Source organism: Phlebotomus papatasi, chromosome 3 (genome assembly GCF_024763615.1).
Source record: "Phlebotomus papatasi isolate M1 chromosome 3, Ppap_2.1, whole genome shotgun sequence".
NCBI lineage: Eukaryota > Metazoa > Arthropoda > Insecta > Diptera > Psychodidae > Phlebotomus > Phlebotomus papatasi.
This window is the reverse complement of record NC_077224.1, coordinates 76,627,572-76,649,582: the sequence shown is the minus strand read 5'-3', so window position 1 is coordinate 76,649,582 and position 22,011 is coordinate 76,627,572. Positions and strand designations below refer to the sequence as shown.

Below are 22,011 nucleotides of genomic sequence, written 5' to 3'. Positions count from 1 at the left end.
TGGATATGATACACTTATGGCCAGCTTGCAATAATCTTAAATTTTAAAATTTTAAATTCAATTTTAACAACTTTGTGATTTTTTGAAATCTATTTTAATTAGGAATTTTGTAAGCTATTCATAAGTGTATAACGTCCATAACTGATGACTCTACCCTATTTCAGGATTTATAGGGCTCGGTATTTTCAAGGTCTGGGGATTTTCAAGATCCCAGGACTTTCGGGATCCCGATATATTCAGGGTTTCGGGATTTATGCGACTCTCGGAATTACAAGGTCTTGGGAAGTAATTATAATTTTGGGTGACTTCAATCATGGCAAATAATTAAAAAGAAAGGTAAACCCAGGAGGTAGGGGAAACTGGGGCACCACCAAACACGGGGTACCACCAAACACTGCGATTTTTTAATCGGATATTAGATATCAGAGGATAAGACCGATAGGGATTTATAGGCACTATAGGGATGCTTGTCCACTGAAGGAATGATCGAGATAGTCCAAGTAGTTTAGAGATAAAAATTACTGTTTGGTGGTACCCCGTGTTTGGTGGTGCCCCAGTTTCCCCTAAATAAGTATGGTCAGAGAGTGTACCGTGAGTGGCAGATCGTGCGATCAGTCAACGAGATCACACTGATCGCGCGATCAGTATCCAGGATTGCGCTGATCGCACTGATTGCAGCAATCAATCTCCCAGATCGCGCTGATTACACTGATCGCGGCAATCAGTCACCAGGATTGCGCTGATCGCACTGATTATAGCAATCTGTCTCCAAGATCGCGCTGATCGCAATCAAAGTATACAGTGAATGGCAGACTTATTCACCGCCTGGGTAAAACACGTAGAAGACAGTTTTGAATATTTCACTTTAAAACCCAAAGTGGCACTTTACTCCAATTTTAAGTTTAGAGATTCACAGTAAGAATTCTAGTCAATATTATGCTAAAGTGATAACACGAATGTATAGAGAATTTAATTAGCTTTCTTTTAGCGGAAAAAATAGTTGATAGCTTTTCTATTATTTAAAAAATAGGGAATAAACTAAAAAATGAGCGTAGACTACCAAGTTGGCGTAAAATGCCACCTTTTTATATGTAGTTGGTATCATAAATGGACATTTGAACCTAAAAAATGATAACATTTTTTGAATTGTGTCACGATTTAAAAAAAATTGGATAAATACTTGAAAATGTAAAAAAAAATGATTAAAAATTAAATAATATAAGATCTAGGATTATTGTTAAGTGGTACTGTAGAGAAAAATAAGGTAAAAATTCACTTTAACGTCTTGCTTTTCTTTTCCGAATTCCCTGTTAGAATTTCTCATAAAATTTTCTTTTAAAAAAGCACAAACTATATATGAGGATTTGAAAATTTTACAGGAAAATATATTGATATGAGTCCTAAAATCCTTGCCAAATTGCTAGGTAAAAGGGAATTCAATGGAAATTGGCTTTTTGCTACGAAAATCTGTAAAAATTCACTTTGGCATTTTTTGTCAATTTTCAAAAAAATATATATATTAAAATTACAAGAAAATGGGAAAATATTTATTGCAAAATGAATTTATGAGTCCTGGAACTGCTGTAGAAGTCTTACGGAATAAAAAACTATTGAAAAATTGCTTTTTTGTTGAGAATATTTGGACTGGCATTTTATGCCAGTTTGGTCCTTTACGTGATTTTTGGTTCGGGTTTTAAAGTGTTAAATGAGTGGTTTAGTGTTTAGGGTTTTTGGGCATTTCGCCACTGAACATTGTGAATATGAAGGATTGTAATGATTCAATTCAAAAATTGGAAACATTTTCTTCTAAAATTTACCTTATTGTTAAAAATCTAGAAATACTAAAAATATTCATATTGGTTAATCCTGCGTAAGATATTAGACTCTGTCTTCAGAAATAGTTTACTAATCGGTCCGTGAGATGCTATCGAACGGAAAAACACAAGCCTTAACAATTTAGGAATATTAATGCACCATTGAGGGCACTAAATGGGTCAAGTGGTAGAGTACTCGCTCCATGATGCAAGTGTCCCGGGTTCGAATCCCCTTTAGGTCACCAGGAATTTTTCTTGATTCCACAGGGCATGGAACTGATAATCCCATCCCTGTGTAAGAAAAAATAATAATGGATGTTCCAAACTTCCCTTGCGGGAACGTTCTATGTAACGTTGTGCCATTATTATTTTATTAAATTTATTAATGCACCATTTTAGTATAAATCTTTTGACAGTGTTCAACAATGGAAGGAATATTTTTGTACTACATAAAAACTCTCCTGATGCTATCACTGAGAGAAATCCGAAAAAGTTAAAATAACTTCAATGTTGAGGGTCGACCGTTAGGATGATATGAGTCAGATGTTGGAATTTCTGTCTAAAAACTTTCTTGTTCTTCTTTATGTTTTTATTGGCCGACGTTTCGATCCTTGGTTGGGACCTTCTTCAGGGCCTACATACAATTTTAAACATGAATCTGACAGTTCAGGAAACTCATTTTAAATAGATTTTTTTACAACTTACATCAAAAACTGGGAGAACAATTGTAAATATTAAAACAACACCATCAACTTTCACTGACACTACGTATTGCTCCATAGTGAATACATAGTGTCAGTTTGGTCTAAAAACAAGAAAGTTTTTAGACCGAAATTCCAACATCTGACTCATATGTTAAAATAACATTTCGGAAATGTTTATTTTACCCTGCAGTTTTGATCCGAAATCGGTGTAAATATTATGCTTTTTAGGTGTATTAGGGTTTAAAGTTACCCTTTTTCATGTTAATTTTACCCTTAAAAAGGTGTAAAATTAACATTAAAAAATGTTGATATATTTTTACACCTAAAAATATTAAAGTTATGAAGAAAAAAAGTTAATCGCACCCCCGTTTTTTTCTCAGTGATTCAAATTAGATATTTGTAGTGGGAAAAATTAGATTTGTAGCATCTCACTATTTATTGATTTGTAAATCACTTTTATAAGCAAAATTCCATGAAAAAAAATTTTTGTGAAAATTGTTCTATGAAGGTTTTCTTGAGAATGTTTTGCTGATGCTCGGATATTGGACAAAATGGATAAAATGATAATTAATTCTCAATTCGCAATTCAATATCCGATATCGTTATCCAAATCGGTTTGAACTTCAGGAGCATAAATCTAACCACAAATTTTATTTTGGGCGGGGCCTAATTTTTTTTCCAGAAAAGAAAGAAAATTTTCAAAATTGTAAAATTGGAAATCGATATCATATCGACTTGTCAGAATCTAAGTCGAACATCTCGATTTTTTACAAAAATCTTTTATTCGCTTTTTGGATACTTCCTTATATCCTCTACCTTCCCTGTGAATATTATACTTAAAAAAGACAATTATTTTCAAAATTATAGAGCTTTTTAATCTTAAAGGTCCTACACTCTGCATGTAAAGTCTGAGCTACAAATCGCTCTCCTGTAAAATTTGCCTACTGCGAGTTATTCGTTTCTTATTCTGAGCGGTCGATATGAAGGGGCGTGGCTAGAAGATATTGTAGGCGGGGCTTATTTAGAAAACCAATCACTACCCTTATTCCCAAAAAAAAATTGCTTTTACGCAAAAATTCTCCGTGCGCAGCGCTTAATTTTCTATTTTGTGTGTTTTTTTTCTCTTTTACCCCTTTTATTACTTCATTTTAACCCTTTCAACATTCGGAATGATGAAAATATTCTATTTATTGCGATTCATATTTCTTTTTTTGTTGGAATATCCTATTTTAAAAATGACTTTGATGATTTTGCAATTTTTTTCTATTTTCTAAAAACTGTTTCACTTTTTTTTTGCAATGTGAAAGAAATCATGATTTCTTGCCTACAGTGTATGAATTCTAAATATATTCCCTCCTAGTAAATCTTTCATCATCTTGTATCTTCCTCTTATCAAAAACAAAAAAAAACCTCACTCTCTTTTTTTTCTCCTCACACTAAATTGTGATGTCAGTCATTTGATTATTTAAAATATATTATTATTATTAAAAATTTTACACATTTTTTTTTCTTAACTCCCCACCTTTTTTCTCTTTACATTACAAAAAATTATAATCACTAAAAAACATGTTCGTTTCACCCTTTTTATTTTTCCTTCACATTTGTGTTAATTAAGTAGTCACGATCCATATAAAACAATCAGTGTTAACAAACACGAAAATGCTACATTTATCTTTACTCTCTTTTTCTCTTTTACAAATTCTTCTTCGCGCCGTTTTTTTTCCTACCTACATTTTTTCTCTATTTTCCCCAATCTTTAATTTTTTTTGTATACAATATATATATCGTAAGTTTATTTTTTTTTGTCCATTCTTCACATTTAAATGCAGACCTAATTGTTAAAATCTATATTTTTTTTATTTTCTTTATTTTCAAAACCATTTTTCAAATATTTTTTTACTTGTTTTTTTCTCTTCGGTCTTTTTTTTTAACTTTTTCTCCGCAAATATAAAATTATTAGTGACAATCAGATATTTATAATAGCATTTTCATTCTTTTATAAATTATTTTAATTTAAAAAAATTATACATGTATTGCCTAAACGTTCTATCTAAAAGAAAAAACATATTTTTCACCATCAATTTCTTGTTTTCTTTTTTTAAATAAAAACTAGATAACTGTAAGAAACAAGTTGATTTTTATAGCTTTTCATCAACAGGAGCAATCTTTTCACTTTTTCCTTCGTACATTCTGCTTTTTCTTCTCAAATGCACTTTTATTGAAAAGTCAAATTAAAAAAAAAACACTTTTATCTACTCAAGAAAATCCTCCGTTGAGTCACAAAACAAATACAATCTAGAAGAAAGTTTTTTTTTTTAAATTTATCTCAATTCCGCACAATTGACCTACTAAATGTTAATAAATAAATGAGAAATGCATTTTTTTTTTAAATTTCTATTGGTTATATTTTTTATTTAAAAAAATCTAGTGGGTTTCCTTACTCGGAATGTATTGAAAAAATATAATGTTGGAAAAATCTTCTAAAAAAACTGCGCAAAATTCTCAAAAAGAATTCATTTTACAACCATTCGGCCTCATGCTAAAATGCTACATCAAAGTTTTAAAGCAATGATTGTCGCACTTTGAGTTTTTATTTTTGGCAATTTTTCATCCAACAATATTTAATTTTAATTGATAATCAAGTCTTGATCTTGAGCACAAGAGATTGTCATGAAATTGTGTGAGTTTTTCTTTTTGTTTATTGAAGAGCAAAATTGTTGCTTAATTTAAATTCGAAGTTCAATACATTTTCTTATATTAAATTGTTTTTTTTTAAACATTTTTGGCATGAGGTCTGAATTTATTCTTGATTTTTTTCTTAATAGTTCACGGAGAAAGTTCTTGTCTTTCCAAAACAAATTTAAAAAAAAAAAACGATAAATTACGTTTTTAACCAAGCTGCTGCTGATCGAGGAATATTTTGTTATAAATGGTCAGTAAAAATAAAAAGGAAATCATAATTTATAAATGGTAAAAACAGGGGTCCATCAAGCCTAACAAAAAGTGAAGCTGTTTTTCATTTTTCCTTGTAAAAATTTTGCATCTATTGCACCGTGACTAAAACAAATTTGCTCGTAGTTCTTGTATAATTTTGGCGAACATTATGAAATATGTATTTTTAAATAGCTTTTAATGCACGATTTCGAAACATATCAGACTGATAACTCAATTCTCTTTAGGAAAAAACTTGCCAATAGTCTTCAGTGCATCTATGTAAAAACGTATGGAAAAATGAAATGTCGAGAAGCCCCTGGGTAAAAAATTGTGAAATATTCCTGGCAAAGGGAAGATGAAGAAATTATAAACCATCTTGGCATTTTTGATCTGATTTACAGAGATTTATGATCACTTTTAAGTTTTTTGCTAACCAAAATTAAACATTTTACTGACCATTGACTGATCAAAAATATATTTCCTTCTCGTTAAATAAATTGTTGATTGGTGTTCTCAAGCCAAAACATTCAAAAGTTTGAAGATACACAATAATAGGAAAATTCAAGCTGTTTTAAGACTTCTTTTTAAAAATATGCAGAGAAACATTCAATAATGGCTTCTACACACTAGAGAAATTTATGTCCATACTTTAGTTTTTCCTACACAAGGGAATTTGCTTCAATATGGACATAAATTTCTCTAGTGTGTAGAGGTCAAAAAAGAGAAAGAAATATGTTACAAGTCTTTTGACATTATTCTTTTATGTAAAATTATTGAGCGAAACCTAAGCACAGTATTTATCTGTTTAATAGAATATGGGTTTATGTTGGTCCTAACCTCAAAAATTAACTTTTGAGACAACATGTTTATAACACTGAGAGAAATCCGAAAAAGTAAAAAAAAACTTTCCTGAAATGTTAATTTTACCCTGCAGTATTGAACCGAAATCGGTGTAAATATTACCCTTTTTAGGTGTATAGGGGGTTAAAATCACCCTTTTTATGTTAATTTTACCCTTAAAAAGGTGTAAAATTAACATTAAAAAATGTTGATATATTTTTACACCAAAAAAGTGTTAAAATTATGAGGAAAAAAAGTTAATCGCACCCTCTTTTTTTCTCAGTGAAGCAGAGTATAGGGATGTGAAGAGAAGCAAATGACGTCCACCGCCGTCTTAGTAAAAAATTAAAACAAAATTTTGAGTGAACAGTAAAAGCTCTTTTCACTTAAATCCAAAGTTACTTTTTGTGATTCTAATGAGAAGAGGAAAACTGCTGCAGTCCAGAATGTAACAGGATTTTGAGAAAGAATTTAATGGAAATTTTCATTTTATGAAATTTTCCTAATCTATAATAGGTTTGTCAGTCATAGTGCAGGGATAAACACATAGATATAATACTACGGATGGGACAAGTTGAGCATTTTCCTAAGGAGCCAGTGAAGCGACCTCAAAAACTGAAATGAAATCAAGTGTTCTGAAGCAATGAATTTTTAATTGTTTTTCTTTTTCTTGTCGTGTTGGTGTGTGGTTTAATATCAGTGAATAATTCTCCTAGAACCATAGAACAAGAGTTAGAATTCTTGTTCTATAGTCTAGAATGAAGTGCTGTGTGAAAAATTGTGAAAATAGCTCGTGTGTTGGGATATATGAGAGTGTTCCCAGGTGAGTACCTCAAGAAGATTCTTTTTAATTGTCCGCCCACCAAAGGCCGCCATAAAAAAAAAGTTCTTCCACAATAAGAAGAGGATATAATCCTCTATTAAATGGTAGGCTCTCAGGACCGGAATTCTATTTTTTAACGAGTTATCGGTGAAAAAAACCATGAAGTGATCCAGTAACGTAGTCACGAAAATTTTCAATTTTTGGTGATACCTGAGCAACATAACTTTTGTGTGATTCAACAGTGTGCTTCACAACACAGAGAAAAATTACCCTCTAGATTCAAGAAAAAAATACTCTAAATAAGGCTTCGATTTTGCTCCAAGCAATTTTTTGCTTAAATTTTGCTTAAATTAAGAAAAAATTTCTATAAGAGCATTTTCTTAAATTTTAGAGTACGATGGTTTTGAAATTCAGTATCTTTGAATCTAGACTCTTTTACTCTTAAATTTAGAGAAAAATAGTTTTGAATTTGTAGCAAAAATGGTTTTGATTTTAGAGTATCATGGTTTTGATTTTAGAGTATTGTGGTTTTGACTTTAGAGTATTGTGGTTTTGATTTTAGAAAATTATGGGTTTGATTTTAGAGTATCATGGTTTTGATTTTAGAAACTTATGGTTTTGATTTTAGAGTATCATGGTTTTGATTTTAGAAACTTATGGGTTTGATTTTAGAAACTTATGGGTTTGATTTTAGAAACTTATGGGTTTGATTTTAGAAACTTATGGGTTTGATTTTAGAGTATTGTGGTTTTAATTTTAGAGTATTGTGGTTTTGATTTTAGAGTATTGTGGTTTTGATTTTAGAAACTTATGGGTTTGATTTTAGAAACTTATGGTTTTGATTTTAGAGTATTGTGGTTTTGATTTTAGAAACTTATGGGTTTGATTTTAGAAACTTATGGTTTTGATTTTAGAAACTTATGGGTTTGATTTTAGAAACTTATGGGTTTGATTTTAGAAACTTATGGTTTTGATTTTAGAGTATCATGGTTTTGATTTTAGAGTACCATGGTTTTGATTTTAGAGTACCATGGTTTTGATTTTAGAGTACCATGGTTTTGATTTTAGAGTACCATGGTTTTGATTTTAGAGTACCATGGTTTTGATTTTGGAGTGTTTGCTGTGTTGATTGTCGAGTTTTGCTGGTTCTGAAAGTAGAGTATTCTGAGGTTTTGAATCAAGGCAATTAGAGGTTTTTTTTGTGAATGTTATATATTTCATTCTTTACCTTTTTCCACGTGATGCATATGATGCGCGCGTATTCACTTCCATGAAACTCTCATATGCATCTTTCATTTCAATTTTCTATATGAACTTTGCCAATCGGAATTTACCTCCACTGAAGTATGTTGCTTAATCTGAAATATTTAAGAGTATAATGGTTTTGATTTTAGAGTATCAAGGCTTAGAACCTCTCATAGTCTGTCTTATTTCGATATTTTATATAAACTTTTCCAATCGGAATTCATCTCCACTGAAGTATGTTGCTTAATCTGAAATATTTAAGACTAATATGGTTTTGATTTTAGAGTATTATTGTCTTGCTTTTAGAGTACTTTGGTTTTGATGTTGGTCTATTGTGGTTTTGAATTCTTTTAGAGTATTGGGGATTTGATTTTAGACTATTGTGGTGATGATTCTACAGCATTGTGGTTTTGATTTTAGAGTATCGTGGTTTTGATTTTAGAGCATTGTGGTTTTGATTTTAGAGTACCATGGTTTTGATTTTAGAGTACCATGGTTTTGATTTTAGAGTATCATGGTTTTGATTTTAGAGTATCATGGTTTTGCTTTTAGAAACTTATGGTTTTAATTTTAGAAACTTATGGGTTTGATTTTAGAAACTTATGGTTTTGATTTTAGAGTATTGTGGTTTTGATTTTAGAGTATCGTGGTTTTGATTTTAGAGTATTGTGGTTTTGATTTTAGAAACTTATGGTTTTGATTTTAGAGTATTGTGGTTTTGATTTTAGAGTATCGTGGTTTTGATTTTAGAAACTTATGGGTTTGATTTTAGAAACTTATGGTTTTGATTTTAGAGTATTGTGGTTTTGATTTTAGGAACTTATGGTTTTGATTTTAGAAACTTATGGTTTTGATTTTAGAGTATCGCGGTTTTGATTTTAGAGTGTCATGGTTTTGATTTTAGAAACTTATGGTTTTGATTTTAGAGTATCATGGTTTTGATTTTAGAGTATTGTGGTTTTGATTTTAGAGTGCCATGGTTTTGATTTTAGAGTATCATGATTTTGATTTTAGAGTTTAAAGTCAAAACCATGAAACTCTAAAATCAAATCCTCAATACTCTAAAATCAAAACCATGATACTCTAAAATCAAAACCATAAGTTTCTAAAATCAAAACCACAATACTCTAAAATCAAAACCACAATACTCTAAAATCAAACCCATAAGTTTCTAAAATCAAACCCATAAGTTTCTAAAATCAAAACCACAATACTCTAAAATCAAAACCACGGTACTCTAAAATCAAAACCACAATACTCTAAAATTAAAACCACAATACTCTAAAATCAAAACCACAATACTCTAAAATCAAAACCATAAGTTTCTAAAATCAAACCCATATGTTTCTAAAATGAAACCCATAAGTTTCTAAAATCAAAACCACAATACTCTAAAATTAAAACCACAATACTCTAAAATCAAAACCATAATACTCTAAAATCAAAACCATAAGTTTCTAAAATCAAACCCATAAGTTTCTAAAATCAAACCCATATGTTTCTAAAATCAAACCCATAAGTTTCTAAAATCAAAACCACAATACTCTAAAATCAAACCCATAAGTTTCTAAAATCAAAACCACAATACTCTAAAGTCAAAACCATAAGTTTCTAAAATCAAACCCATAGGTTTCTAAAATCAAAACCATGATACTCTAAAATCAAAACCATAAGTTTCTAAAATCAAACCCATAAGTTTCTAAAATCAAAACCATGATACTCTAAAATCAAAACCATAAGTTTCTAAAATCAAACTCATATGTTTCTAAAATCAAACCCATAAGTTTCTAAAATCAAAACCATAAGTTTCTAAAATCAAACTCATATGTTTCTAAAATCAAACCCATAAGTTTCTAAAATCAAAACCATAAGTTTCTAAAATCAAACTCATATGTTTCTAAAATCAAACCCATAAGTTTCTAAAATTAAAACCACAATACTCTAAAATCAAAACCATGATACTCTAAAATCAAAACCATAAGTTTCTAAAATCAAACCCATAAGTTTCTAAAATCAAACCCATAAGTTTCTAAAATCAAAACCACAATACTCTAAAATCAAACCCATAAGTTTCTAAAATCAAAACCACAATACTCTAAAATCAAAACCATAAGTTTCTAAAATCAAACCCATAAGTTTCTAAAATCAAAACCATGATACTCTAAAATCAAAACCATAAGTTTCTAAAATCAAACCCATAAGTTTCTAAAATCAAAACCATGATACTCTAAAATCAAAACCATAAGTTTCTAAAATCAAACCCATAAGTTTCTAAAATCAAAACCATGATACTCTAAAATCAAACCCATAAGTTTCTAAAATCAAAACCATGATACTCTAAAATCAAAACCACAATACTCTAAAATCAAAACCACAATACTCTAAAATTAAAACCACAATACTCTAAAATCAAAACCATGAGTTTCTAAAATCAAACCCATAAGTTTCTAAAATCAAAACCATGATACTCTAAAATCAAACCCATAAGTTTCTAAAATCAAAACCATGATACTCTAAAATCAAAACCACAATACTCTAAAATCAAAACCACAATACTCTAAAATTAAAACCACAATACTCTAAAATCAAAACCATGAGTTTCTAAAATCAAACCCATAAGTTTCTAAAATCAAAACCATAAGTTTCTAAAATCAAAACCATAAGTTTGTAAAATCAAACCCATAAGTTTCTAAAATCAAAACCACAATACTCTAAAATTAGAACCACAATACTCTAAAATCAAAACCATGAGTTTCTAAAATCAAACCCATAAGTTTCTAAAATCAAACCCATAAGTTTCTAAAATCAAACCCATAAGTTTCTAAAATCAAAACCATAAGTTCCTAAAATCAAAACAACAATACTCTAAAATTAAGACCACAATACTCTAAAATCAAAACCACAATACTCTAAAATCAAAGCCATGATACTCTAAAATCAAAGCCATGATACTCTAAAATCAAGACCATAATAGTCTAATAGAATTCAAAACTACTATACTCTTATTTTGAAACCATGATTTCGCTAAAATCAAAACCACAATAGTCTTAACTCGAATCCTCTATACTCTAAAATCAAAACAATGACCTTCTAACTTTGAAACTTCTGTATGCTCTATCAGTGTTCAAAACTGCGATTCGCTAAATTCAAACCCACTGTTCTCCTATTATTAAGCACAATTTATTCTATTTTTTAAACTATCATACTCTTTTAGAGAAATTCAAGCGCAAAATATCTCAATTATAGGGGAAAATAGTTTGAAATTCTTGTACTCTTGATTCAAAACCACGTTTCTTAATTTTTTCTAACTCAAAATTTTTCTCTGTGAAGATTCTTTCTAGTTATGTATTATTGGTATTAGAATCTTAATTCCAGTAATAATATTGGCTTTATTAATTTGAATAATATTGTTTATTTGATTTTAAATATTAATTTTTTTTTAAATGATTGCGGAAAGTTTTTTGATTTTTCAGCTACCCAAAAATTTAAAGAAAAAAAAAATTGTGAATTACCATTCTCAAATTGGCTTTTTCGAAAGGCATAGGTAAAAGTAAAAACCAAATCTGCAACATGCACTTCGATATAAAAGATTTAATTTTTGCAAAATCCAGAAAAGGCAGAAAAAGATACTACCTACAGAAAAGGCACAATCCCATTGGTAGATGCATTTTTTAATTGTTTCTTTTGTCTGCAAACAGAAAAATAACACTATAGTCTTTGAATGAGCATTCAGTAGATTATTTATAGATTTTAATTTATTTCTTTAGCAAAGTTTTCTGATTTCTTATAACTAATTCTGAAATTTCTTCAGAACATTTCAGTTCAGATGATTTTTTTTAGTTAACAATAAAAATGACAAGAAGAATAGTAAACAATAATAAAACCAAAAATAATACTCCGTTCCGAATGAAGTCGTTTGGGAAAAAAAATGGAATTAAGAGAAAGTTTATTGGCAAATGTTTTATGTACCACAATTATTTCTTGTAAAGACTTCTTGTTAATGTTCAGAACTAAAATTGAGGTCTAGTCTTTGATAAGTTGAGGAACGCATGTCTTAAAAAATTCTTATTTTTCGCGTTTTATTGTCAATCGAAATTAGATGGTAAATGGTGAAAGATAGAGACTTGGGACCTTCGAGGGACCCCTGTAAATTGACCCTGGGACCATTAATACGCTCTTCATTTCCCCCACTCCTCTCCCCCTTCTTTTTGGGATTGCTCGAAAACACAACGTGTGATTTTTTTTAATTTTGGATATATTAGATATTAACCCGGGCGGAAATTTGACCATGTACGAAAATACAGTTGAATAATTCCTAATAACGAATTTGCAGGATCAAGCTTTAGAGAGCGTATTTATGAACATAATGTTGTCATGTTTGAGCTTGTTGGAAAGGTCTTGGAATTTCTGACAAGACTGAACTGGTCCGGTTAGGAACCGGTTTATAAACCATAACTAATTTATATTATAAAATCAATTGTATTACTCCTGAGTTATTTTGGGCGATCTTGTGTGATTTAAATCGGTTGTGAGATTTCAAATATGGATCAAATAAAAAAAACGTTGTGAAATCCTGAAATTTATAGGCATGAAAATGTTCTCCATAACTTGGATATTTGAATTACTTTATTAATTACAGATAAATGAAGCAAAACTATTTTAGGGTGAAGAACTTCATTTACACATTTTAAACAGATTTTTTTTTCAATTTTAAGAAAAAAATTATGTGTAGTGCAAACTTTTACGGTACAAAAAGTTTTTTTTAAGCAAAAACTTGAAATGTTTAAAAATCTTCAAAACACTTTAAAGCAAAGACTACAACGAGACAAAAAGTTCTTTTTTTAAGCAAACAACTCAATTATAGTTTTGAATTAAGCTTTTTTATCTTACATATAACAAAAGAAATCTGTTTGAAATGAAATTCTATTCCCTAAAAAAATCGCATAAATTAGTTTTTCAAAGATCCAATTTATGAAGGAAAATGTCATGCTCATAAATTTAAGCATTTCAAAATTTATTTTTCATTGAGCCATACTTACAATTTAAATCATCCATAAGATTGCGCAAAATATTTTAGGATTAATACAATTGATTTTCTCATAAAAATTAATTATCGGTATATAACCCGGTTCATAACCGGTTGGAACCGATTAAGTCTTCTCAGAAGGTTCAAGACCTTTCCAAAGAGTCTAAACATGACCCCATTCGGTTGATAAATGCGCTCTTTTGACTCTTTTTAACTTTTGACCTTGAAAAATAGATATTAGGAATAATTCAACGGTATATGGTAGAATGTCCGCCTGGGTAATCTCTAAAAGTAATCCAAAATTGAAAAAAAATCGCACGACAAGTTTTCGAGCAATCCCAAAAAAAACATCGGTGGTGGGGGAAAATAAGGAACATATTACTGGTCCCAGGGTCAACTTATGGGAGGGTCCGCCGAAGGTCCCAAGTTCTTATCTTTAATGATTTAGCACCCACATATTCAAACATATAAAAAAGAATATTCTTTTTATTGCTCATTCTGCAAAATTTGAGCAATAAAAATATAATATCGGTAATAACAGTTGAGTTCTATTTGCGTTTTCCAAAAATTTAGAACAAATTTTAGCCTGTAATGCTAATCACAGTCCATTTTTAGTAATGAACTATCTACCGTAGATCATAAAAAAGCGGAAAAGGATATCTTCAACACATCGACTCCTCAACTTACCATCGTGGGAACATATTATCCCTGAACATGGAGGACAGTTCATACATAAGATATTTACCAGTAACAAAAACATTATCTGAAACTATTCAGAATAATGGAGGGAATAATAAATAATATTATTGTTTTTATCCTTTGCTACAATTCTGGGGCCTCAGTGGATCAGTGGATAGAGCAGTGGCTCTGTGACTGTGAGGTCGAGGGTTCGAGACTAGGCAGCTGCAGATTTTTCAGCTGCTGTAATAGTCTCGAATTCGTCCAGTGAATGAATGGAAAAGTAATGTCAATACATTGACAATGAACCGCCTAAAAAGAGAGGTTGGTATAGGAAATAAGTTTCGACATGCAGAGTTCAGTCGAATACAAATACTCATTCACTGCCCAGATCCACAAACCAAGGTTGGTTTACCGTGATGTAAAGCGGTACTGTGTGTATCAGAACGCACACAGAGTACCGCGATATTAGAGCAGGTGTACTCGCCTTGGGGATTTAAGATAGAACAGGAGAATGGGGAGTGCATAATGGGACCAAATAAGTGGCCTGGGTGCAGCGGTTCCGAAAGGAATATAACCGACCCATAGACAAATCTTAATCTTAATCCTTTGCTACAATATTTCATATTAATAATTTTATTAAATAAATAAATAATAAATTATAAATTAACGCGTTATATCTAGGAGAACGCTTAAAAGAAGCGTGTGTTTTGTGATTTTAGTGATTTTTAAATAAATCTGCTTATACAGATCTGTAACTGCTTAGACAGATTCTCTAGTGAAGTACATAGAATAATTCAGAAATACTGTTTTTTGCAGTTTTGGCAGAACCTTGAAAAAAAACTCATAGTTTTTCATCTAAAAAAATGACTTAATTATTCAATGTACTAGGCTATATATCTAGGTAGGTACCCCAACAATTTCTAGTCAATTGGATGAAAATGACTACTTACTACAGTTCTACTGTTTGTCGCGGAAAACGTAAAAAATTCTACCTTCAATGCGAACATTGCCGCGCCGCCATCTTGCATTCAAAATTGAAATAAAAAATATTTTTGTGTTCCTCAAGCCATATGTAATAACCCCTAAAAATTTCAAGTAAATCAATTTATTAGAAAAGTCACACAAAAACACATAAAAACCGTCAATTTTGGCTTTTAAAACCTTTTAAAGAAATTTAATTTGCAAAATTTTGAATATATTTTAGGTCAATCAAAGATCAATTTTTTTCGGCGGATTCAGACGCTGAAGAAGAAATGGATGGACCAGTTTTTGGGGAGGAATGAGAAATTGTGTATTTCAACAACGCTCAGGAACCTCGACGAAACTGTTAAGAGTGTTCTACATTATATAAGGGAAAAATATCAAATTATGGATTTTATTAAAAACGTCGATAATTTTAGAAACTTCACAAGAGTTGTTATCATAAATTAAATCATAAGGTAATCATAAGTTAAATTTATCATAAATTTGCATTTTGAAATTATGTGAAAAAACTTAACATCAATTACTATTTGCAATAAAATCTATTACAACGAAAATTCGCTATTTTTTATAACTAAATAAATATTATCTAACTAAATTATGCCGAGTTGGTGTACATTATTTCATCATCAAAATTTCACCACCAACCAATAAGCTGATTTAGGCTTAGGATTATCAATTGTTTTTTTATCGACATTTTAAATTTTACAGTCACCTCATTATGATTCGGACGAAAAAACTAGAAAGAATTAATATTAAATTATTTCAGAATTTGACTTATCGGGAAATTTAGAATTTAGAAATTAATATCAATTAATACTGTAATTAATTCCGATTATCGTAAAAAACAACCCATGGATTCGAAAAAAAAGTTTGCTAAGAAAACGTAAGACATGAAAAATCGTCTATTTTGTGTTTCACGTTAAATACAATATTAGCCCCAAGGCGATTTTAGGAGATCGAGCATCTCCCAAATAACCAGTGGCGTGCTCACTCAGTTTACACTGAGTGAGGGAAAAATCATTTTATATGAAAACTGGCACAAAATTTTTGTTCGGGCGTCCTCTCCCTATTTACTCTGAGGATAAACAAGAACCGTTTAAAACCGAATAAACGTTAAAATAAGTTAGTGCTGGTAGCGTTTTGATCATTGACTAAAATACAAATTTTTTGACGTTTAGTCGGTTTTAAAAAGTTCTTACCTCTGCCATAATGTAAAAATTTCATATTTCGAATCACAAAAAATGACTTCTGAGAAAATTCCTTCAGACTTTGATTTTTATTTAAGGTGTAACATGCATGTAAGATTAATGTCGACAAACTTAAGTCTATGAATCATCATAAAACTATCTTGAAGTTAAAAATTGACTAAGACGAAGGTACTTAAAATATCATGAATATTTTAATTAGTTAATTGACTAAAATCGGTTAAAGTAAGGTCCTTAAACCTTTCATATTTCAAGATGGTGATTTTTCCGGTAAAAGGTGTCGACGTTGAAATGTTCCGCTGGACTACTTCCAAAACATAACCGAAAATAAACGAAATAACCAGGACCAATTTTGAGAAAAATTTGAAAAGCTCATGTTTGACATATTTTAGGGGGGTCCCGGTTATAAATCCCGGAAGCTAAAATCCCGAATTCTTAAAAATGTCATATCTACTCCCACGATTGTACCGTGCTTGCTGGAGGCAAATGGAAATTATTCTACACATTATCTCCCATATAATTTCATCCCTTTCAGGATTTTGAATATTCGGGATTTTGGCCGTTTTTGGGATTTTGACGTTCGGGATTTGGCTTTCGGGATTTTGGCTTTTGGTATTTTGGCTGCCTCCGATTTTAGGGGGGAAAATTTCTTTTAGGGGGAGAATCACATTGACAGTAAAATGCTCACCGTATTTCGTTAATTTATGCATTTTCATTGCAATTATTACGTAAATTCTCGATTACCATATTACCTTATCTCATACTCAGTGGCACTAGGTGAAAATAACATAAGAAAATTGAAGAAATAAAATGAAAATTCGATAAACGGTGAGCAAAAAACTATACGAATAATTTCTCTTACAGTTTTTTTACTCACCGTTTATCGAATTTTCGTTTTATTTCTTCAATATTCTTTTATTATTTTCACTTAGTGCCACAGAGTATGAGATAAGGTAATACGGTAACTGAGAATTTGCGTAAGAATTGCAATGAAAATACGAAAATTAACGAAATATAGTGAGGCTACGGCGAGCATTTTATTGTCGCCCTTAAACAAAATTCATAAAGAACTTTGTAACCTCACTCTTTTTCAGTAAACTTAGAACATTTTCTTGAAGACTTTCTTTTACTATTTTTCAAAAGTTAAGCATTAACAACATTTTAAAGGGAGTTCCGCATTGACTCACTAATAATCTCTTGGAAAGATAAAGCCCAAGGAAGTCTAAAATGTAAGTTCACATAGGGTAACTGTCCTAATTCAAAACCATTTCCAGACGCTTTAGCTTTGACAGAAGAATTAACACTTTAAGTTCAATTTTTTTCTGAAGAGAATTACATAAATTTGCTCCTTGACTCTTATAAAATATTATTGTTTAGTGAAAATTCTTTTAATACAATTTGAAAACTTCTTAAAAACAAAAAAATACACGAGTGTAAAATGCTTCTATTGGAAACAAATTCATCCAAATGGAGACAAGGAAAATTTTCTAATTGGAGTCAAACAGTATAAGTGAAACCGCGACGAAAGGCTTCCAAAACCTTGCTGAGTTGCTCTTGAGTGCAGGATTTGTACTTATTCCTGGTCTTTTCTCCTTTCCCATCTAAAACAATTAGTAAATCTCTCCAAAAAAATTATATTTCCGGAGTTTCCTATTGAAGCATTTGCAGACACTTCAGAATAACCCTTTATGATCACGAAATAGGTTATTATTTCATTTGAGAACTTCACGTACCGTTAACAATATAGATTAACACTTAATTTCACATAATTCTGTCAAAAATATTATATTACACAAATGTAAGAAAAAAACGAATAAAGAAGAATCAGCCTAATTGTGTTTTTCTTTAGAAAACATGGCTGATAGATAAAAAATTTTATGGTGAAAAGGTACACTTTTAATTTTTCTGAGAAATTAACAAATTAAAATTTGTGAATATGAAGAGATTTTCGCTTCATTTGGAGCAAAATTAACTAAATAATGAAACTGAGCTATAGAAAACATATGAATAAAAATTTAATACAGCATTTATCATGGGAAAAAATGATGTTTCCATTTGGAGTAGCGAAAAGTTTCCATTTGGAACAGGTTTTGAATTAGCTTAATTAACCCTATTCGCCGTTTTAGCTCTGTCTGTCTTTCTATTTAGAATTTTCGGAAATGTTATATCTTGGAAATTCAGGATATGGCAAAACGTTTGAATTTCTATTTTATTAAAATAAACGTCTTTTTCATGAACTTTTTCACGTTTCGGCAATTCGTTGTTTTACATTTTCGAACTTCTAACCGTTTTTGTGATAAGTTCTATATGACATATCTTCGAACAGGTACAGTGTAAATCTCAACCGGAGATAACTCTCAAATCAAGCAGATTATAACTGAACACGAGGATTGAGTAACAACGTATTGAATTACTTTCGAAATTGTCTACAATTGGGAGCTAATTTATTGAATCACTTTTGGAATACCCCTAATGTATGCAAATTTTTCACAAGGGTCATTCGTAATAGATTTATTACGAACCTTTAGTACTGAATATCTGGTAAAAACCAATTGATCCACAAAATGTCATTGATGTTCGAAAATTCGAATGCAGTTTAGAATTTTCAAACTGAAACGTTCGTACAAAATGTGGAAATTTTATAAAATATTACGTTAAAAAACTAGGAGAAAAGTTACCCAGTGATTATGAAGACATTCCAATAATGGAGCAAGAATAGTAAGCGTTGCCGTTGTTGATTTTTTTCTTACAACAAAATGAAAACTGACCCATTTTGACACTTTTGAGACTTTTCGAAATTCGAACAAGATGCACTTCAGCCACCTTGCGGGATAATAATTATATAAAAAGAGAAATACATTTTTTTGGCTTTTTTTTTCAAATCAATTTTTCAAACCCTGATGGTAAGATAACGGCATTTATGTAACTTACTCCAAAGATATCTCTTGCAAGTACTCAGTTTTTCTGTCACTGAAGTGAGTCCGCGAATTTTTTTTCGACTTCGAAAATGTTTTTGACATAACTTTGAAATTTTAAACAAGTTCAAACTAATTTTCACCGTTATTTTGTTTAGAATCACAGTAGAAAATTACTTTGAACAATCAATTCTTTAAAACATATTTTTACTTCTGCATTTTTTTTTTTGAGAACACCCACCATCAATTTATAAGCAACAAATATATCTTGACAAAAAAAAAACGTTCTCGTAAATTTATTTAAAAACAAAAAAAATAGTAACAAAAATGACTCACCATGCAGGACCTAAAGTGCTTTGATGTTTGATATTTTTGAGAAGAAAACATTCAGAATGTCCCTTCCCTCTTCCCCATTTTCCTAGTACTTCTTCTTGGTATAGCCAAAGGTGGTGAATTCACAGGTTGGCATATTGGCGGAAGTGGTGGTGCCGTGATAAGATCGCCCTGGCGCGTTGTGTTATACAGAAATCTCATAATTCATATCATAGACACTTGCTCTATCCGGCGTTGGTGTTGTGGATCTCTGCTGATTGTGCGGCATGGGTCCGTTGTTCCTACTTGAATTTTGATTTGGTTGCTGCTGTTGCTGTTGCTGCTGCTGAATATCACTCGCATTCTGGGCCATCTCCATGGCATCCGTCATCTCTAGGGCTCGCACAAAAGACATGGGACGCGTTGGGGTGGCTTTTCGTTTCACCTGTGGTGACGGCTGGGGCGGAAATACAGGTACACCACCCCTCAGAGCCGGATGGTAGCCACCTGAGGTGGGTTGGATGTTATTTGGCATAGTTTGTGGATACCTCTGCTGAGCTCCAGCATATTGCATCTGCTGCTGCTGCTGCTGCTGCTGCTGCTGCTGCTGCGTTGGACTCGTGGGATTCGATCGATGATGCTCCATTTGCATCATTTGCTGATTATTCTGCTGCTGTCGCAGCATATTCATCTGTGTAGCTTGAACACCAGGAAATCCCGGTGGATTCCCTGAATTCCCATACCCAGGACTCGTGTCCTTCCACATATAAACCCCCCTCTGTGGACTTCCAGCCAATTCTCTGATATTATCCACGGTATTATTTGTCCGTGCATAGGACAACTCAGCTCCCTGACGCACCAACTCACCCTCAGACAGGAAGCGTCTCTGAGGGCTTCCGTAGACAGGCTGGGCACGAACAGCACCATTGTGATGCTGCTGGGTCATCTGATAGGATTGTTGCTGTTGCGTCGGTGGCGGTGGAAGACTCTGATGGTGCGGCGGTTGCTGCTGCATCGGGAAGTCATAGTACGTGGCACCCACCTGATTGGACATCGAGGGATTCACACTGATAAAGTCCGGACGACGTGGTTGAGTTGGAGTACCGGGATTCGATCTGTGAGTTGGATTTGATAACGAGAGCAAAAAAAATATGTACCTTTACTTGGAATCCTGAAACATTTTTTTTTTAATATACAAAATTTACACTTTTACAGGATAAAATAAAATGAATCAAAATTTAATGAATGTTATAGAATTTTTTTCCTATACACTCAGTCCCGGCATTAAGTCGTTCGGGATTATGCACCTGACGGAATTATGCACACACAATTATGCAAGTTTGCCTACCCTTAGGAGTCAATTTATGAACTTATTTTTGAAATACGCCTGAATGTATACTATGTTGCGACGCGGGACATTTGAAAACATTTTGCTACTTTTTCAGAATAAAACTTTAATTTCTTTTATTAAGGTAAATTTTTTAAATATTCTAACCATTTATTGAAGAACTCTGCCCAAAAAGTACTGTTTGTTGATGAATTTCTTTTAAACAGTTCAATCTTTTTGTTTGAACTACTTTTACTCCGCACGAAATTCGTTCTAACGGACGATTTATTCAAAAGAAAGCCCCTGCGGTTATGCAAATTTTCTCGATGCATAATGCCATTTCGCGCGATTTTTTCGGTCCCGAAAATGTGCATAATCCCGGGACTGAGTGTATTTTTGCACTAAAAAAAATTTCTTTCAGTTACTTTGAGTTCAATTTCCATGAAGTTGCCATAAGTTTCACTCTTTTAGGGGGGAGATTGAGGAGCAAGGTTTCTCATTTTTTAGAATAAAGGACTAAAAGGAGTGGCAAAGCGTCCCAGGCTTTGCGAAATGCTTGAACTTTTGCATCATTTACCATTTACGGGTTCTCAACCGATTTGAACCGATTCATAAATCATTCAAAAGATCCTCCAAAATTGTTTTAAAAGTAATAGAATTCATTTTCGGATAAAAATTATTTATCGGTTATGAACTTATTCATTACCGGTTCAGAACCGTTTGCAACCGGTTCAGTTTTATAGGAAATTCCAAGACCTTTCCAACGAGCCTAAACATGACCCCATTCGCTTGATAAATGCGCTCTCTAGTGTCTTTTTAACCTTTCACCTTGAAAAACCGTTATTAGGAATGATGTCAATGTTCGCCTAGGTAATCTCTAAAACATATCCAAAAATGCAAAAAATCGCACGACGCGTTTTCGAGCAATCCCAAAAAATGTTGTTTTTTTTTCATTATTGCTTTTGAGATAAAATTTGATTACATATCGACCATATTTTTGATATTTTTGAGTAATACGTGTGTCTGTCTGTCTGTCCGTTAGTAAGCGGACTTAGAGCCCAAACGGTTAGGGAACCCCACTTCCATAAGTCGACTCTAATTCATTAAAATTACACATAAATCACAAAGTCTCATTGTCCTCAGATCGGCTCCAAAGTTTGTCAAAATGTGTTTCATCACTTCCTGAACACGAATTATGGGT

The 22,011-nt window shown here is 31.5% G+C and overlaps 1 protein-coding gene across 4 annotated transcripts in view; it reads right to left on the bottom strand.

The window, feature by feature from the left end:
- Positions 1 to 3,631: 3,631 nt before the first annotated feature.
- LOC129805805 (palmitoyltransferase ZDHHC8) overlaps positions 3,632 to 22,011 on the bottom strand; it is a 79,247-nt gene continuing 60,867 nt past the window's right edge. For 2 of the 4 annotated variants that reach the window (XR_008752129.1, XR_008752130.1), the window contains exons 9-10: positions 19,508 to 20,598; positions 3,632 to 4,813 (exon numbers count right to left, since the gene is read on the bottom strand). Coding sequence is in view for 2 of the 4 variants with exons in the window: in XM_055853976.1 (XP_055709951.1) it covers positions 19,689 to 20,598 (910 nt within the window). In the remaining 2 variants the exon portion in view is untranslated. Of the gene's footprint in view, positions 4,814 to 19,452; positions 20,599 to 22,011 lie in introns of those variants that run through there. The other 2 variants (XM_055853976.1, XM_055853977.1) reach the window with 1 other exon arrangement.